This window comes from Hydra vulgaris, chromosome 12 (genome assembly GCF_038396675.1).
Source record: "Hydra vulgaris chromosome 12, alternate assembly HydraT2T_AEP".
NCBI lineage: Eukaryota > Metazoa > Cnidaria > Hydrozoa > Anthoathecata > Hydridae > Hydra > Hydra vulgaris.
Genome location: NC_088931.1, coordinates 6,013,186 through 6,031,742, shown reverse-complemented (window position 1 = coordinate 6,031,742; position 18,557 = coordinate 6,013,186). Strand labels below are relative to the sequence as shown.

The window sequence follows — 18,557 nt, the reverse complement described above, 5'->3', positions numbered from 1 at the left end:
TGACTTAATCTTATTTTAAATTGAGGGTATCTTTAGAGTAATGAACTTGCTGAATCAGGGCATAAAAAAAAAGTAAAAATCACCACAATAGTTGTAAATAAATTGAAGAAGTCATTTTTCTATACAGCCATTAGTGTAAATTGATCCATTGCTACAGCCTTGAAAGTACAAAACAATGATTTGGACCAAAGTCACAAATGGCTATTCACATTAATATTTCATTATCAATGAAATATTCATGTATTTTTCATCACTAATGACCCATCATTGATAATAAAAATTTGTTAACCAGCACTATAATATTAAATCACTTCTGATTTTATAAAGTTGATTAACAAACTTTTCGCTTCTTCTTCTTTTACTTTTTTTTTTTTTTTGTTCAATAGTATATTGGGAAGTCTTTCCACATTTGAATAATTTGGGAAGTCTTTCCACATTGAATAATTTTTTTTTATTTGACAACCAATTTTCTTTTGATTTACAGTAAATTTAAGAATTTTCCCAGACACTTACCAAATGTTAACAAGTTGCTTTACCTAGACTTTATTTTTTTAGTCAATGATGTCATCTAACCAGAGCACTTTTATTGGAAAAAGAAGGGAGTGAATCAGAAAAAATTCTGATTCACTCCCATCAAGGCTGCAAAGCAACCACTATTAAGTCAGAAATTACTCAATGAAAAAAAATAGAGTTATAGAGCAAGGAAATGGTTGACTTGAAAAGTTGTAGGTTGGATGAGTCAGGAAAACATGAACACGGGAGAGAGTTACAAAGGGTTGAAGTGCATGGAAAAAATCTAGACAAATAAAAGTTTTTGGAGCATGCAGGGACAGTAGGGTTTTTTTAAGTTTTTTCAGAATGTCTTGTCCCCTAGGCTTAAAATGTTCCTTTCATTATCAATATAACCCTGTGCAAATAATTAAAAAGTCAGAATATATTTAGGTGTCTCACCTCCATTTCAAAGAAAACGAGCTTTGAGGTTATTGTAAACTGTATATATTTGATGATGTATGTAGTCTTTTGCGTCAATTAATTTAAACTAGGAAGGAATTTATAATAGTTTTCTATATTGTTTAACATTGTATGCTTGTTGTAGATACTCAGTGCAATAACTGTATTATTATTTTTAGATTAATGTATTGAAAATGGATAATTTGGATGTGCATCATTTAGTTATAGTTATTGAAGATGACCAACAAGCAGCTGCTATGTCTGCACATGTTTCTGATACTGTCACTGATGATATACAATCAGAACTACATTACCCAAAACCTTCTGCTAAGAAAAGCACAAGGAAGTTGTCTGTGATATTTGGTCTTGGCAACAAGATCACGGCTAAAGACACAGAAATAACTGGAGCGCATGTCAGCAAGTGTTGCTGACATGCGCTCCAGCCATTTCTGTGTCTTTAGCCGTGTCATTTCATGCTTAAAATGTATCTCTAGTCATTTCATACTTAAAATGTATCAGGTATCATTTTAATGATGCTGCAAAAACCGTACTCAGTGGCATTCAGCCAAGCTGGTGCTGGAAAAAGTCACAGTTTTCTATAAGAAAGTAAACTTCCTATAATCAGTGATCATAAATATCTTCACCATAATCAGTGATCAGGCAAGAAGATACTAAAGCTGCTTGATGGCAATGACAAAATTAGAGTGATACCATCTGCATGCAGGTCAACACCAGCTTTGATGAAAAAGGTCCAGCAGATAGAGGATATCTTAGCGAAGACATTTCAACTGTGGCCGCAGAATGCTGAACAACTGATAAAAAATCCGGAAGACACTGCCTTTTTTAAAGTTGATGAAAACCGATCAAGCGGCAAGTTTTGGTTCTCATGACAAAGTGTTAGCTTCAAAACTTCAGCGCCGTCAGAAGTGTTTAGAGGTAGAGGCATTGCGGTGTCAGAGACTGAAGCAAAAGAGAAGTATTACTACCGTTGCAGATAGTGCTGAGGTTGAAGAGCTTATTAACAGTAATGGACCTGACAAAGCTGATAATGACAATGATTCTGAATACAAACTTTCTCCAAATGATATTTCACCAGTTAAGACTGCTATCAGATGTCATTGTATCAATAGTCAACCCGGAACTCTTGCTTTCATCCCTTGTGATATAATAAAAAGATCCAAACTTGTCACCTTAGCAACTTGTCTAAAGATGACACCAACACAGCAAGCAGCCTATACTGAAACCTTGATATCTGAGGCTGGAGGCAACATGTCAAAAGTCTGTAAATCATATTAAACTGCTAACAAATCCAGGTGTAAGGTTGGACAGAAGATAGCTTCAGTCCAAAGAAGCTGTTAACTCTCCATAGGGATTCAAAACAAATGCTATCACTGATAAACAAGAATGTTACTCAGGAGCGCTTGCAGTTCTTGTCAGGAATAAAAATGAGATGAAGTTTCTTGGCGTACCATCGAATGCACCGGGAGCCGAATGAAAAGCTGGAGACATTATTGTTGAATTGACGGTTGGACTCTTGTGTTCATGGCAGTGTAGTGCCTCTATCATAAACATGGCGTTTGACACAACACGTCAAACACTGGATATCTGGATAACTGCAGCCTGCATTGCAATTCAGATGCAGTTAGGTTGAGCACTGCTCTGCTTGCGTGTTTGAAGATCTTCAAATTGAGGTTTTAAAATCACCTGAGGTAACATTGTTTACACGGTTTTGTAAGAATTTTGAGTACCTCGAGACATGTCGGTCGGCATCAGAGAGACTGTCACACTTCCATTGACAAATGCAAAGAAAAAAAATCCTTCATTGACAAATGCAGAGAAAATGTTTTACTGATTTCCAATTCACAGTTGTCATTTCATAGAGATGATTATAAAGAACTCGCAGAGTTTTGTGTCGTGTTCCTACATGGGGTATATACAAAAATATTGTATATACATATATATATATATATATATATATATATATATATATATATATATATATATATATATAAATTATATATATATATATATATATATATATATATATATATATATATATATATATGTATATATATATATATATATATATATATATATATATATATATATATATATATATATATATATATATATATATATATATATATATTAAGATGTGCCAAAAAACAGCATTTTTGAAAATTATACGCTGCACCCTTATAATGTGTTCTATATGATAAAAAATAAAATAAAAACACTGGATTTAAGAATTTTTTAATAAAAAAGATTTTTAGGGGTCTCTCAAGACCCTTGAACACTAAACCAGTTCTTAATATTATCAACAAAAAAAAAGTTCTTCAAAAGTGTATCTTGTTGGGTTTCAAATGAAGCAAAATCATATAAAAATTTCAATAATGATAACTATGTTATACTAATAACTGTATGTGATAAAAATAAATACACTATATATAACAGCATAAAAATGAAGTTTAAAAACTAAAAATAAAAAAAGTGCATTTTTATCAAACTTTTATGACAATAATATCTTTTCAATAAGTTTTTAATAATATAATTACCATTTTTAAAATTTTCATATAATTTTGCTTAATTTGATACCCAACATGTTAAGACTATATTTTACTTTTAGTACTATGATTTGAATATAGTTATAATTGAATTAATTTGAATTCTTCAAACAATTTGAAAAATATAAAACTAATGAAAAAACATGTATATAGTTTTAAAAATAAAAGTATTTTATATTTGAAAATAAAAAATTTATATAAGTTCTTAAAACATTTGACAAACACATTAGTATTCATACCTTTCTAGAAGGATCCTTCATCAACCATCCTTTATACCATTCTAATGATTAAAAAGATCATAAATACTAAGCAAAATTGAATTTGATAACAATTCAATATTTTTAAAATAGATAAAAATAAGGTAAAGAAAACTAAGCACTAAAAAAATATGGATTTGAAAAAAAAAATTTCTTTTTCTAGATTTCAAAAGAGACAAACAAGAATTTTATATATTTCCACTAGGGTTAGGATCAAACACATTTGATCAAATACAAATTCATTAACTCTAAATTTCCAAATACAAATTTAAATACAGGTATATGTATTCATATGTAAATGCATTTTCCAAACACAAATAGATAACTAAACTTGCTATTGAAACTATAAACAATCACATAAGGAAACTTGTGTGATTTTTTCAACTCAACTTCAAGGATAGTCAAGGAAGCTATTATTTTGCTTTAATTTTCAAAAACAAAAATTATGATATAAAATATGTTTGTCAAAATTTAAAATATAAACCATTATAAAAAAGAATGTTGCGTAGAGTAACAAGTTAAGTACAGTATTTCCAAGATGGGTTAAATTTGAACTTTGTACCTCTAGCTTAAGAATTCTATAGCACTAGTGAATTTTACAGGAAAAGATGTAAAAAGAGTAAGCCTCATTTCTTTATTGGCATATTCATTTATAATATTTATATAAGTATAATTTAAAAAAAAAACCTTTAGTTTCTTCAGATATTTGAACTGTTTCGCCAATTCTTAGGGATAAACCATACTGTATAGTTGATAGATAATTGTAAACAGCTTTAAAAATAAATCATTCTGTAATATAACTAATAGTTAAAACAGCTTGTATTAATTATAAAGGCATTAGTTTTTTATAATTGAACTATAGAAAATAATGGCGTTGAGATTCATATATGTATCATAGTTTATCATTAGAGAACCAAAGATTGCTTTAATGTCAGTTTCTTCATTTTAAAAAAACCTACCTACACCATACTTTTCTTGAAACTGAGTTGGTCTCCAAGTTTGTACTGCCATATCATCTAATTCATCATCATCATCATATATATATATATATATATATATATATATATATATATATATATATATATATATATATATATATATATATATATATATATATATATATATATATATATATATATATATATATATATATATATATATATATATGTATATATATATATATATATATATCATAATAAATAAATTATTAGCAATAATAATTTAAATTATAAATATTTTAGCACTAATTATTTTGTTAGTTTAAAAACAATTAAAAAAGTTTTCAATTTAATTTCATTAAAAATTGAAGGGACATTTTTCTTATAATTTTAACTTTGTTGTTTAAGTTAAACAACTTTAACAACTTTCGATGGTAAAATAACAAAGTTTTAACTAAATTTCATTCTTTCAACGTAATCCTATTATTATTAAAAGTTGTTTTGGACTGGACTAACAAATTATGACATAACAAGTTGAAACTGAATAGATTAGAATTAGACTAAAATCTAACCCGATTTAACCCTTAAAATGGATAAGACTTTTGGCCAATTACTGTCAAACTTCAAATAGTATAGCACAAATTATTTTAATAAATAATTACACTAGTATCATTTATAAAATGGAAAGTCACGATATTATTTGTCGTAATAAAGTAGTGATGAATGATATTAAATATATGATATTGACCACAGGTACAATCTATTACTCTGACAATTGTGCCGTCTTTTTAAGAATCTCATGAAATAATTTATTCTCAATGTCTATATAATTCATTCTTGAAATGTATATTAAACACATAAGTATTGTTTCTTGTCAGTTGTTGCTGTCGTAAAATAAAGCGCAGCATGAACTTTTAAATTAAAATCTTATTTTAATATAAACAAAGAAATTTTAATTTATGCGCGTGCAACTTGCAAAAAAGAAATTTTATTTTGTATTTCTCTACTATGTAACAGTTATAAAATTGAAAATAATGGCAAAATTTGTTCTTATTGCTTGAGGTAAATATTTAGATATTAATTTTGAATTATCGCTCCGATTCAGCCTCTAAAGAATAATTCTCTTTTTTTTTACCGGTGAATTAAATTTAAAATAGCGCTTAATATTGTGAAAAATCTGAGCCTAACAAACAGTCTAACTTTTTTTGAAAAAATGCTTTTTTTACGTCTTATTCATATCTTTCCTTTAAGTAATTTTTCTGTTACGTAATTACATTACAGTTAAAATTTGACAATACTGTTAATGTAATGTGATAATTAAACCATGTTAATAAATGTGATAATTAAACCATGTTAATAAAATTCAAAATATTATTATATTTGGCTTAAACCTTGGGTTTGTTCTTCAACATATCGGAAAATTTTACTGATTACAGATCTTGGTTATTAGGAGTTTATTTATCGTGGTTCTTCTAATGAAATTGGGTGGTTTTCTAACGACGCGATGTATTTCAAACTCAAAATGTGTAAATGATGAGTAAAAATGCACGTAATTATTTTTATACTATTTTTTTTTTTTTTTAATTTCTGCAGTAACTACAATATGCAATCATCTTTTATATATTTTATTTTTACAACTGTTGTAAAAATAAAGTATATAAAGGTGATTTATGCATATGATTACATTTGCAAAGAGTTAGAGTATATTTTGCATATGACTACATATTGCAAAATGTACATATGACTACATATGCAAAATGTGCATATGTTTACATATGCAAAATGTACTCTTTAATGAATAAACTTGAATGAATAATACAATAATGTAATAATATAATAATATAACTTGAATAAATAATACAATAATATAAAAAATTGAATGTTTAGAAAACTAGTTTTTAATCCATAATATCAATTTTCAAATTGTTTCCTAATTTCTAATAGCACTGTAAATACAATGGAGCTTTGCACATCAAGTTACATTTATATTGTAAATAGATTATTAAATAAATCAAAATAGATTTAAGGTTTTGGAACTGTTCGCATGTCAAACTTTGTGCTTTTTATATGAGTTTATATGAAGGAATAACTAAACGTATGCGATATATTAAATCGCATTATTTGTGTATTTTCCAGAACTCGTATTAACTGCGTCGACAAAGTGTTTCTTTTAAACCTTTATATACTTGTGTTATATATATATATATATATATATATATATATATATATATATATATATATATATATATATATATATATATATATATATATATATATATACATATATATATATATATATATATATATATATATATATAAATATATATATATATATATATATATATATATATATATATATATATATATATATATATATATATATATTATATTTACACTTTTTACTAAAAACATGCATGTTTATTTTTATTATATATTAAAAACTATTTACTTATTACCATTCTGGCAAAAATGATAAATAAACTTATAACGTATATCATAAACGTAAAAATCTTTCTCATTCTTTAGTATTAGTCTTGTAATTTTAACTTCAACTTTTAAGTATCTGTTACAGGATGAAATAAAATAATTATGTAGCATATAAAACTTAATCTAATATAAACAAAAATGAGTAAATCGTGTATTAAAAGAACAAAAGGACTTAAAAAGTAAATGCAAATTGTTTTGTAGGGCTAACTGCCCATTTTAAAAAGTTTCTGTTTTGATTTTTAAGTTTTCGTGTAAATAAATCACTTACTTTATTAAATAAAATATTTTTCACCGTTTTTTTCATGTTGATTTTTTGAAATTTTTTAATTAATCAAAAATTTACATTAACAAAAGTTATGGAGTTGGGTAAGTTTAAAAAACTTACCCAACTCCATATATGGAGTTGGGTTTTTTAACTTTAAACTAAACTTATGATTAAAAAACCTATTAACATTAAATTTGAATCCTCCACAATAAAATGTCTTTTTAATATAAAAACTATATCCTCACACTCTTCCACAATTCTTTTGATATAAGCTGCTAATGAAAAACGCGCACTTTTTATAAGACTGTGACAGAAATGAAGAACCACAAACTGTAAAAAAGTAAAAAATTACTTGAGCAAAAGAAGTAGGGGTGATTTGGATGTCTAACGGTAGTTAAGTTGTTTCTTTGGAATGACAGGAAGAGATTGGTCATTAGATTCAATAGACAAAGAAGTGAAAAAGTTCTTTGCAAAAAGTTATCCATTAGCTTTGGAAGACGTATTTAGATCTGACTCATTTATTAGAGGTTTTTAAGGTTATTGAGAGAACTTTGGACTTTTGTTTCTAGAAAACAAACAAAAAATTTTGAGATAAATTTTTTAGTTTTTGAGATAATATACGAGAGTATTTATCTCAAAAACAAAATATATTTATCGGAAAAACAAATATAATAGGCTTTAGCGTCAGAAAATACATTTTTGCGTCACTATTTTTTTGCAATTATAAAACGTTTGTTTTCTAAAATGTGGTTCCTGTAAAAAAGATGAAAAATATGAATACGATTAGAAATAACAGCGATATTGGAAGGTAGTGTGTTGCATAAGAAGGTACTGTGCTGCATAAGAAGGTACTTTGCTGCATTAGAAGGTAGTGTATTGTATAAGAAGGTATTGCCTTGTATAAGAAGGTACTGCACTGCATTATAAGCTACTGTGCTGCATTAGAAGGTAGTGTGCTGCATGAAATGTAGATAATTTAGGAATAAAGTGAGGATTTGAAATTGATGAAAAAGATTAAATGCTTCTCTGTCTATCAAAAGAGATGATTATTAAAAAAAGTGCAATTTCTGACAGAGAGATAAAAGACTTGAACACAATAAACATTAAAAAAACAATCATGAAAAGATTCCCAGTGAGTCTTTAGTTAGCAGTGAAGAGTGGTAGAAAGTATCTGATATAAAAGAAGTACAAGATAAAGGTTTAAGTTAGATCATAGCATAATCTAAAAAGAAAAGGTTTTTTTTATCAGGGATTACGGTAGATTTTTTTGCGATTGAAATATGTTTTTGTTTATATTACGGTGAACTATAAGACTTAGTTGTTAAAAAAGAATATTATGGCTTTGGTCGGTCTACTTTGCAGGCGTGGATTTGTTTGCATGTTACTTTAAATATACACAAGCTTTGGAGTTTATTTATTTCCAGACTTTAGAAGTTTGTGAAAATATACAGAAACTTTAAATTTCATTTGTTCCCAGACTTTAAAAGTTTGTGAAAAAGTAAAATTCAAAACTTGTGCCCGTTCAAAATTTATACAATTTACGTTGCACAGTGTATCGCTTTATACAAGGTGGACAAAAGTCAGTTTAAGATATCGACTACTTGATAATATTTTCACAATTACAGTCCCGTATGGCAAATAACTTGCAGTGTTAATTATAAAGAACGTTCCAGAGAAATTAGTAATAAGCAATTAAAAGTTCGTTAAAATGTAATTTCATTAGAAACGCTGTAAATTTGTAATTAGTTACAAATTTACAGCGTTTGTAATACCATTTAACAAAACTTTAAGATTGATTTTACTTTAGACGGTAAGTACTTTTTAATTACATTAAATATTTTATTCAAAAGAGAAGCAATATGTATTTAAAAATGGTTTGAAAAAATGGGGACGACTGAGTAAGCGCGAATTTCATAAGTGCGAACTGGCATAGGTGCGAACCAGATGCAAAAACTGGCACAAGTGCGAACTGGCATATGTGCGAATTGGCATAAGTGCGAAATACCAACTTGCACTTATGCCAATATTTGCAGTTTTATTCGGCGCCCTTATGCAATTGCAAACATTGGCTTAAGTGCGAACTGGCATAACTGCAAATTGGTACAAGTGCGCCTTATAAATTTACAAACATTGGCATAACTACAAATTGGCATAAGTGCGAATCGCCATAAATGCGAACTGGCATAAGTGCGCCGAATAAATTTGCAAACATTGGTATAAGTGCGAACTGACATAAGTGCGAAATACTAATTTGCACTTATGCCAGTATTTGCAACTTTATTCGGCGCACTTATGCCAATTTGCACTTATACCAATGTTTGCAAAATCTTTTGGCGCACTTATGCCAATTCGTACATATGCCAGTTCGCACTTATGCCAGTTTTTGCAACACTTCGCACATATGCGGGTTAGCACATATGCCAATTCGAGCTTATTCAGCCTCCCGTATTTAGCCTCCCAAAAAAATGCATTAAAATTGATTTCATTTGTTCCGTTGAGACGAGTGACGGCTGAAATATTATTTGGCAAAATCCATGACTTTCATCAACACTTTTTTGCCAACCAATTAAGTTTATTTTTCCAAAAGAAACAAATGTATTTACTACAATAGAAACTAATCAAGTTTTAAAAGTATTCTCGAGTTGTTCCAACATCTATAAGGCTCGGCGAATCTCAAATTGCTGTTAAACACGACGTAATACTCTCAATGATAGATAGAACAATTTGCATTGCCTTGACTGACACAAGTTTTAACAAAAAATGTTACATATGTGATGCGACTCCCAAAATAATGAACATGGAACTAAAAAATTTAGTTGTTAAAAAAGAACATTATGGTTTTGGCCTGTCTACTTTGTAGGCGTGGATTTGTTTGCATGTTACACATTAGCTATCAATTAATGTAAAAAATTGGCAAGCTAGAAGCAATTAAGATAAACCTAGTGTCCAAAAATGTTCAGAAGATATCAAACAAAAACTTAAAAACCATATGAGCTTTATCGTAGACAAACCAAAACCTGGCTTAGGGAATACAAATGATGGGAGCACAGCTTGCAGGTTTTTAATGAATCCAGAGTTGAGTGGTGAGATTACGGGTTTAGACGTAAACCTCAATAAAAATTTCATTATTTTATTAAGAATACTTTTCTCTAGCTTTGATATTATTTCTTTTGAATTTGAAAAACTTGGTACTGAAACCAAAACTCTTTATTTTAATCAATACCGTGGTACTATATATATAGTGGTACTACTGTGCACAAAACACTTGTACATATCACGGAAGTTATAAAAGCATGTCTTCTTCTAATCGGATAGCTATTGGCATATTTTGGATAGCATCATACCAGAAAAAAATTTACGTATTTCTATAAGTATAGGTTTGCTCAATATACTTTTGGTAACATTAGACTCTGCCATCAATTTATACAGAGAAATGTCAAGTAAGAAAACCAGTAAATTACTGTTATAAGTTTTGAATTTTATTTTCCCACCTGTAATACCACCGCAGCCAGTTAAAAATTCTGTGTGATGAAGATTATTTAGGGTCCAATTTTTCTGAGAGTGAAAATAACAATGATTCATCCGATAATAATTGTTAAGATAATTTTTTTTTTTTTTTTTACGCTATTAGCTAAATTATAGTTACATACCATTTTTTTTTTTTTTTTGGCAAAACTTTATTACATAACTTTTGTGTTGAAATTATTTACTTTTATTACCTAATTGAATTTTTTCATTACTAAAATTTAAAAATTCTTAAAACCATAATAAATACTTATAATATATAAAAACTTAAACGTATTTAAAAACCCGTAACTAATCAATAAATATAATTAATGACATTCTTAGGAATCAAATTGCAGAACAAATTATTTTTGTTCACCCAGCTTCTATAAAGCGATAAACTGTGCGTTGTCATAAATTTTTTCCGATGGACCAGTAGTTCTTTATCCAAAAATAGTTCTTTATCCAAAAAAGAATTACAACATTAAAATTTTTGGAATTTTGATGTTATAGAATTTTGGAAAAATTAGCAAGTTAATGACAAGTACATGATAATTTGAGTTGTTTGTTAAGCTTTTTTCTCTTTTTTGCTGTTTTGTTCTCTCACTTGCACTTCTGTTTTAATTTTTCTAACATAAAAGCTAACTCATTTTAAAAGTCAATATCAACAGAATTTAATATCTCTACTTTAAATCTCTAAAAACTTATACATTTTGACATTAAAAGTGAACCAGTTTTTTGGAAGTGTTGTATACGTGCACAGTTAACGTTTCATTACAAAAACTCTTATACAAATCAAAATATTTTTTTAATACATAAGTCTCTTTTGTATTACCTAACTAATTGAAGAACAGTTTTACATTTTATAAAAATGTTGTATTATACAAAAAATAGACTGTAAAGTATCATAATAACTTAAGTACGCTTGAAAAGATTATCAATGGTCTTGTCATCTAGAAACTGATTTACGTTACTTATGACGTTTTTTGTATATTTTCTTTACAATAACATCGTATTTATAAATAAAGTCATGTCCTCAAACTATTTTTAATATAAAGTTAAAAAGAACAAGAAAAAATATTAAGGAATAAACACAAAAGGTTCTAATAAAAATACTAATGTTAAATAAAGATTGTATTTGAAGAGCACAATGGAAAAAACAGCAGAGTCACATTTTTCACACTTTGAGAAAACCTAAATTAAAGGTTTGAAACCTTTTTTATTACAAATTATGTGAGAAACTGTCAATTCTTTTAATTTTTAAGGGAAGGTCATCCATTTAAGCATCAAATTTTAACAAATAAATATTCTGAAAATCATGTTAGCTCATGGAAAATTTTGTTTTTTCAAAATGTGTTCAGATTGGACTCTGCTGTTTTTTCCGTTGATTAGGACTTTGCCTGTTTTTCTATTGTAACACATAAGAAATAACTATATAAAACCATTAAATTTTAAAAATTTTTTATTTTAAACAAATAAAAAAATAAAAAATGCATGAACATTCACTGGTCTTGACCCTCATCTTCAACTTTATCGTCATACGGCAGAGCATCATAGAATGCCTCATTGGTGGTAAATTTTTTGAGGACTTGGAGGTCTTTGTACTTTGCAGCTGATATAGCCAGTCTGTCTTCATACAAAGCTACTGGGTTTGCTGTGCATACTGAAAAATTGTTTTTTCTCGTTGGAACAATGATGTTTGTTTTCAAGAAAATACCGTTCCATGAGTCTCTGTGACAAATGGTCCCTGGACCTTCATCCTTGTTAAAAACCATTTCCCGAATGGGGCCCGTAGGGAACGGGCAGCCTTTCTTATACAATGGCCTTAGAAAGCCGGAGAAGTTTTTGACCAGATCCTGTTTAACATCAGTCACGTTAAATGGTGTAGGATGTTTTCGTGCTTCACTAAATATTTTTATCCAATCTTCTGAAACACTAGCACTAGACTTTGTATTTACTGGACCCATGTCCCTGTCACACTCCATATAAGAATGTCCGCGCTCAGGGAATGTCACTGTCACTGAGGTAAACCTTTTTCTATGGTGCACCATATAATCTAAAAACCGAATCAGGGTAAAGTTCTTATTCTGTTCTGAGCAGGAATCGCAGAATAGTTCAAGGTGAGTAACCTCTTCGCTGACCTTGATTGTGATGTGGTCATACAGGAAAGAAGCCACCTCATCTGAACCTTTTCTAGCGACAGTCTCATCATAGCAGTAAAGAAAAACATCATCAGTTGATAGTTGGTGAATGTTAAATGATTGGTATGTGAGCTTTCTGTTGTAGTAAAAGTCATAGGTGGACTCGTTGGGTAGGTTGACATTTTTTTGGTAGTCAAACGTAAAGGCCTCAAGATGAGGTGTAATCTTGGCCCTTCGCTTAGCGTCTCTTTTTCTCCGGTAGAATGTGTCAGCCTTTCGCTGGTGGAGATCTTTTTGAAATTTTAACTGCTTCAGGTCCCTTATGAGGACTTCATTTGTTGGGTCTGATTCAAGAGTCTTTGTAGCAGTTTCTATTTTTGCCAAGAACTGGTCGCAGGCTGAGCAAGTGTCGGTTCTTGGGTACCCAAAGCCAATGTTAAAATCGTTGTTGAATATAAGCCTGTATGACTCATACACTAAACTGTCTCCTGGCCACTTCTCTTGATATAAATCAAACATCTTGGAGATGCTGAGTTCTTCTGGCAGGTACAGCCGTCTCGTCTTCTCTTGTGAGTAATGAGACTGCCGACCCCTAAACGAAGAGATGTGGTCTCTTATTCTCTGCCGCAGTTCATCAGATATTTTGTGATGATTGCCATGCTTTCCTCGTCCATCAACAGGAGGCAGGCCTGGGGTGAGTAAAAAAAATTAAAAAAAAATTAAAAAAAAGTTATAAAAATACATGTTTAAAAATACAAGTTATAAAAATACAGAATAACAGCACTCTTTATGAATTTCAACATTTCTTTTTAAATATTGAAAAATATTAATATATAGACAAGAAAGGATTATAGAAAAATGTGCATTTTTTTTACATTAACTATGATAAGAAAAAATAGCTTTTTTATTCCACAAACTGAAACAAAAAACTATTAATTCATCTCCATCTTAATTCCAAAGATGGAGATGAAGGCTTGAAAGCAAACATAGGCAAATGAATCTGGGTCAACATCATCTGTACTCTTCAGGAATACTTTATAGTGATAGCTGTGACTGTTTGCACTTTTAGGCTCTTCCTTTCGAGGTCTTTTTCGGCTAATCTCCGCGACTGTGATCAGTGAAGCAAGATAGGAATCCTGTAAAAAGAAGCAATATAAGATTGTTAACGCAACCGGTCACACATCTTTGGAAACACAAGCATTTTTATAAAATTTAAAAATATATAAGCCTACCTACTTTGTTAGAATTAATAAATTTGTATGCTGCGTTCAAATAGAACAATGAACTGTGATATTGGGTCCATCCCACTAAAAAACTAAGTTAAAAATGCCTATTAAACATACAATACCAGCCTTGGGTATCATAACACAGTAATACAACCAGATGTCTACCATGGTTATGATTCAGATGTACAGGTCTAGCTATTCTAGACCTAACTAAATTTGAATGAAAATGAGAATGAGAAACTCTTTGTCTTATTTAATCAACATGTTCATGGTGGAATAACAGGTGGATTAAAATTATGAATCTAGGTCTAGACCTAAATCTAGAGCTAGTATTATAAATAAAAAAATAGTCTAGAACTATATTTAAAGAGTTTAATTTAAAACTTAAAAGAAGAACTCACCTGAGCATCCTTTGTTGGTAATGCATTGAATGACTCGAGGAGCAAGGCTCTATTCTCTTCTTTGACTGTTTGAAAGCATTTAAGTCTTGTACATTTACAGTCAGGGCCAGTTACATGAGATGACAACCTCTGTTTCTTTGCTATGTCTTTCTTACTGCCATTTTTCTTTCTCTTTTTTGGCTTGTCTGTAACAATAGGTGTAGCATCGTAGTCAGCCATTTTGTTTTAGTATAGATTCTTTGTGTACTGGTTACTCAAATGAGCTTGTGTACTGGAACTCAAATGAGCTTAATAAAAACACCCTATTTTGATCCTTATGAATTTAAAATCAAAAAAGATTTAAATTTACTTTCTATATTACACTTAAACATAAGAAGCATGCGGCAAAATTTTGAAAAGTTTAAAGAATTTCTATCTATTATAAATTACACGTTCGACGTCATATCTCTGTCAGAGACTTGGCATGATTCAGAATGTCCTCTAGAGTTGAATTCTAATTATAGTTTGGCAAATTACAAACTAATTAGCCAACCACGAGGAAGCAATAAAAAAGGCGGAGGCATAGGTGTTTACGTGCTCAAAAAGTAATAATTTAAAATAAAAAAGCCATTAAGTGTAGCAAATAATAATTATGAAATAATTAAATATATGAAGATCACAATGGAAATCAAAACGGCAGAGTCACATATAACGTTATTATATGGACCCTGCCTTTTCTTTCCTTGTCACTGGTGGACACTGCTGTTTTTTCCATTGTATACCATATTTTCTTATTCTATTTTACCATAGACTATGTCGGTTTTTTCATTTGAAACTTGGCTTAAAAGAAGCATTTTTCAATGCTTTATTACCCAAGGGCCATAACTGAAAAATTATAAAAATGTGACTCTGCCGTTTTTTCCATTGTGGTCTTCATTTGGGTACTTTAATAAATGTTTAATATTTTGATAAAATTATATACTTTAAAATAAAATAAAGCGACATGTATAAAATATAATTTTCTATCTTTATAAATGGACATAAAAATAAATACCACCCTTGCTAGGCTTTTTTTGATCCAACTGTTGACACAAATGACAATACTGTTAACGTGTGCATAATTTAATAGTAAATAATATTATCTTTTCAGTTTTTTTAGAATTAGAATATTTTTTTGAGATTTTCTTTAGAATTGGGTAAAAAAAGATTTTTATAACGTAATAAAAATAACGCATTTCATTCTTAAGCATTGCGTTTTAGCTATCATTAAAATATAACAAAAAATTTATTACGTAAGTAATCAACAAAAGGTTACAGATTTACAGTGGACCTTTGTAGGCATTTTTTAGCGGTTCATTGGAGTTTTGCTCATCGGTTACTTAGTGGACTATTAGTGGCAGTTGCTATAAATGACAAGCCGATAAATTTCCGTCATTTTAATAGTGGCTAGTCATTGGCAAGCCGCTTTTGGCGGGTGCCACTAATGGTCCACTAAGTAACCGATGAGCAAAACTACAGCGGTCCGCTCAAAATGCTTATATAGGTCCACTAAATACCCGCTGTTGCATGTTTGCTGGGTAGAAAAACTCTCAAGTCAACTAAAACAATTTTTTTTATTAATTTTGATATAAAGAAGATTTTTAGTTTTTAAATATCTTTTTTAATCACTCTTTAATAACTTTTATGGTTTTTCTCTACTTTAAAGTTTAGTTATTTGTTTTAGAGTCAACAAAATGAGTTAAAATAACAGATTGGAATGAGCTGGTTCTGCAGTTTGTTATTTTTTTGAACACTTGGAAAGGTCTGTAAACCTAGTTTTCAGTAGTTGTAATATATTGCAACAGTTGTTTTTATAATGCAGTATAACAATTTTTTTCTCGTGGTTATTAAAGTGCTCCCAAAAATTCTTATGGTCTTATCATAGAGCACCTATGAAAAGCATTTAACCTAGGAAGTTTATGCCTCCTTCCTTACCAATGTCGCTTGTTGAGCTAGAGTCAGCGTCGAACCTCAAACCTCTTTCTCTAATCTTTTTTCTATATAAAAAAAAACTCTTACCACTACGACACGGCTGCAGTGGTTAGAGTTCCATTGAAAAAAAGGCTTCTATATTAAAACTCAGTTGTTGCGCGACTGTTGCAAGACATTCCTACATTGAAAACCAGTCTTTAAAATAGTAAATACAGAACTTTTTAAACGAGTTATAACTAAAATGTGTTTATTGTGAGTGTAAAAATAATACCAAAGAGTAACAGAGTAATTTATTCTGTAAAATACGCATTCATATTTTGTAAAAACTTTTAATCTCTACTGTAGTCAATGTAAAGATATAAGTTACGTAATTAACCCTTTAAAAATGAATTTAAAAAAAAAGCAAATAATGATACAATTTATTATATAGATATCTTTATTTTTATTTATATTATTATATATTTATATTAATTTATTTATTATATAATTTATCTTTCCATTAAAAATAAATTTAGTTTTTTTTTTTTTTGGTTTTAATCTAGTCTATTCGGGGGTAAGCATATAAACCGTTGTTGTTGTTTTTATTTTAAACAGTATATTTTTGGGAGATTATTTTCTTACTCTTTTTTTCTTTATTTGTTATTTTCTAGGTTAGAATTTTCCATTTTAGTTACTTAAGGACTTTTTTTATTTATTAACGAGACGTTATTTCAAGAATAATATTGAGGATACCATATGAACATGACCCATATTCTCCCCTCCCCCCCCCCCCAACCACAAAATTACTGAAAAAAGCGATCCCCAAATAAACTCTGGATTTGTCAATAGTGAGAGAAAAAAAGTTGTAATACTAGCTAATAGGTAGCTTAATTTCAACCAGGAAATGACCAGATATTGAGTGTGACCAGTAGGGATGTCCAAAAAAATAAAATTTCGAAAACGCGAATACACAACAAGCTAAATTAGGGACAAATATAAAAAAAATACGATTACAAAAAAAAAATCAAAAGTATTGAAATTTACCTTGTGCTCAAGCGTCAAAACCCCCCTAAAAATGCCCGAAATAGTACGCTCGTAGCAAGGCTTTGAGCACTAGATAAATCTTAATATTTTTAATTTTTTTTTAATGTGCTCATAATAATCTATACTTTTTTTTTTAAATTGATGTGTATCCGTGATTTTTCTTAACAGTTCTTTAAATTGAAAACGATTTTGTGCAAAAAAACGAAAATATGTGCATTTAACAAAAGAATGCGCAATAATTCGTAGTTATTTTATTTGTTATTTGACTTGTGTACTTTGTTTGCATTTTTCTTTTGTTCTCACAACTTTTAGACAGGTAATAAACAATTTTATTACCTGTCTAAAAGTTGTAATAAAAAAAAAACTGACAATTGTAAATTAACATTAATGTATATTAGGGTGTCCCAAAAATATATCATAAATCGAATTTTAATGTGCGGAATACTACATTTAGCATAATTTTATCCATAAAGAAAAACAAAACAAAAATTAAGTTTTAAGCTCAAGCGGAAGGTTATTTAGGTAAATAAATTTTGATTTAAAATTGATTTTTATCCGAGTCAATTTTTATTTATGTTTCGACAAAATAGTCTGGTCGCTACATGTAAAAAAAAAAGGAAAACTAAACATTTTGAGTGGACATTTTAACTTTTATATAGACTTGTTCCTTGTAACTTAAGAAGTTTAAAAATTTTTACGTGCCACTTGGAAACTGCTTATAACTTTAGTTAGAGACAAAAATAAATGCAACTAGTTGAAAGGATTTCAAGTATAAATTATCCGCCATGTTGTTTACAAATCGAATACCGCAAAGCATTGATTTAGTTTTTACAAATTATTGACAGGGGGT

At 29.0% G+C, this 18,557-nt stretch overlaps 1 protein-coding gene across 4 annotated transcripts in view; it reads right to left on the bottom strand.

Moving 5' to 3' along the window:
• LOC101241167 (dedicator of cytokinesis protein 3) overlaps positions 1 to 18,557 on the bottom strand; it is a 179,575-nt gene that overhangs the window by 121,189 nt on the left and 39,829 nt on the right. For 3 of the 4 annotated variants that reach the window (XM_065811339.1, XM_065811341.1, XM_065811342.1), the window contains exons 1-3: positions 4,732 to 4,821; positions 4,460 to 4,543; positions 3,755 to 3,795 (exon numbers count right to left, since the gene is read on the bottom strand). In XM_065811339.1, the coding sequence (XP_065667411.1) occupies positions 3,755 to 3,795; positions 4,460 to 4,543; positions 4,732 to 4,783 (177 nt within the window). In that variant the 5' untranslated portion in view covers positions 4,784 to 4,821. Of the gene's footprint in view, positions 1 to 3,754; positions 3,796 to 4,459; positions 4,544 to 4,731; positions 4,822 to 18,557 lie in introns of those variants that run through there. The other variant, XM_065811340.1, reaches the window with a different exon arrangement.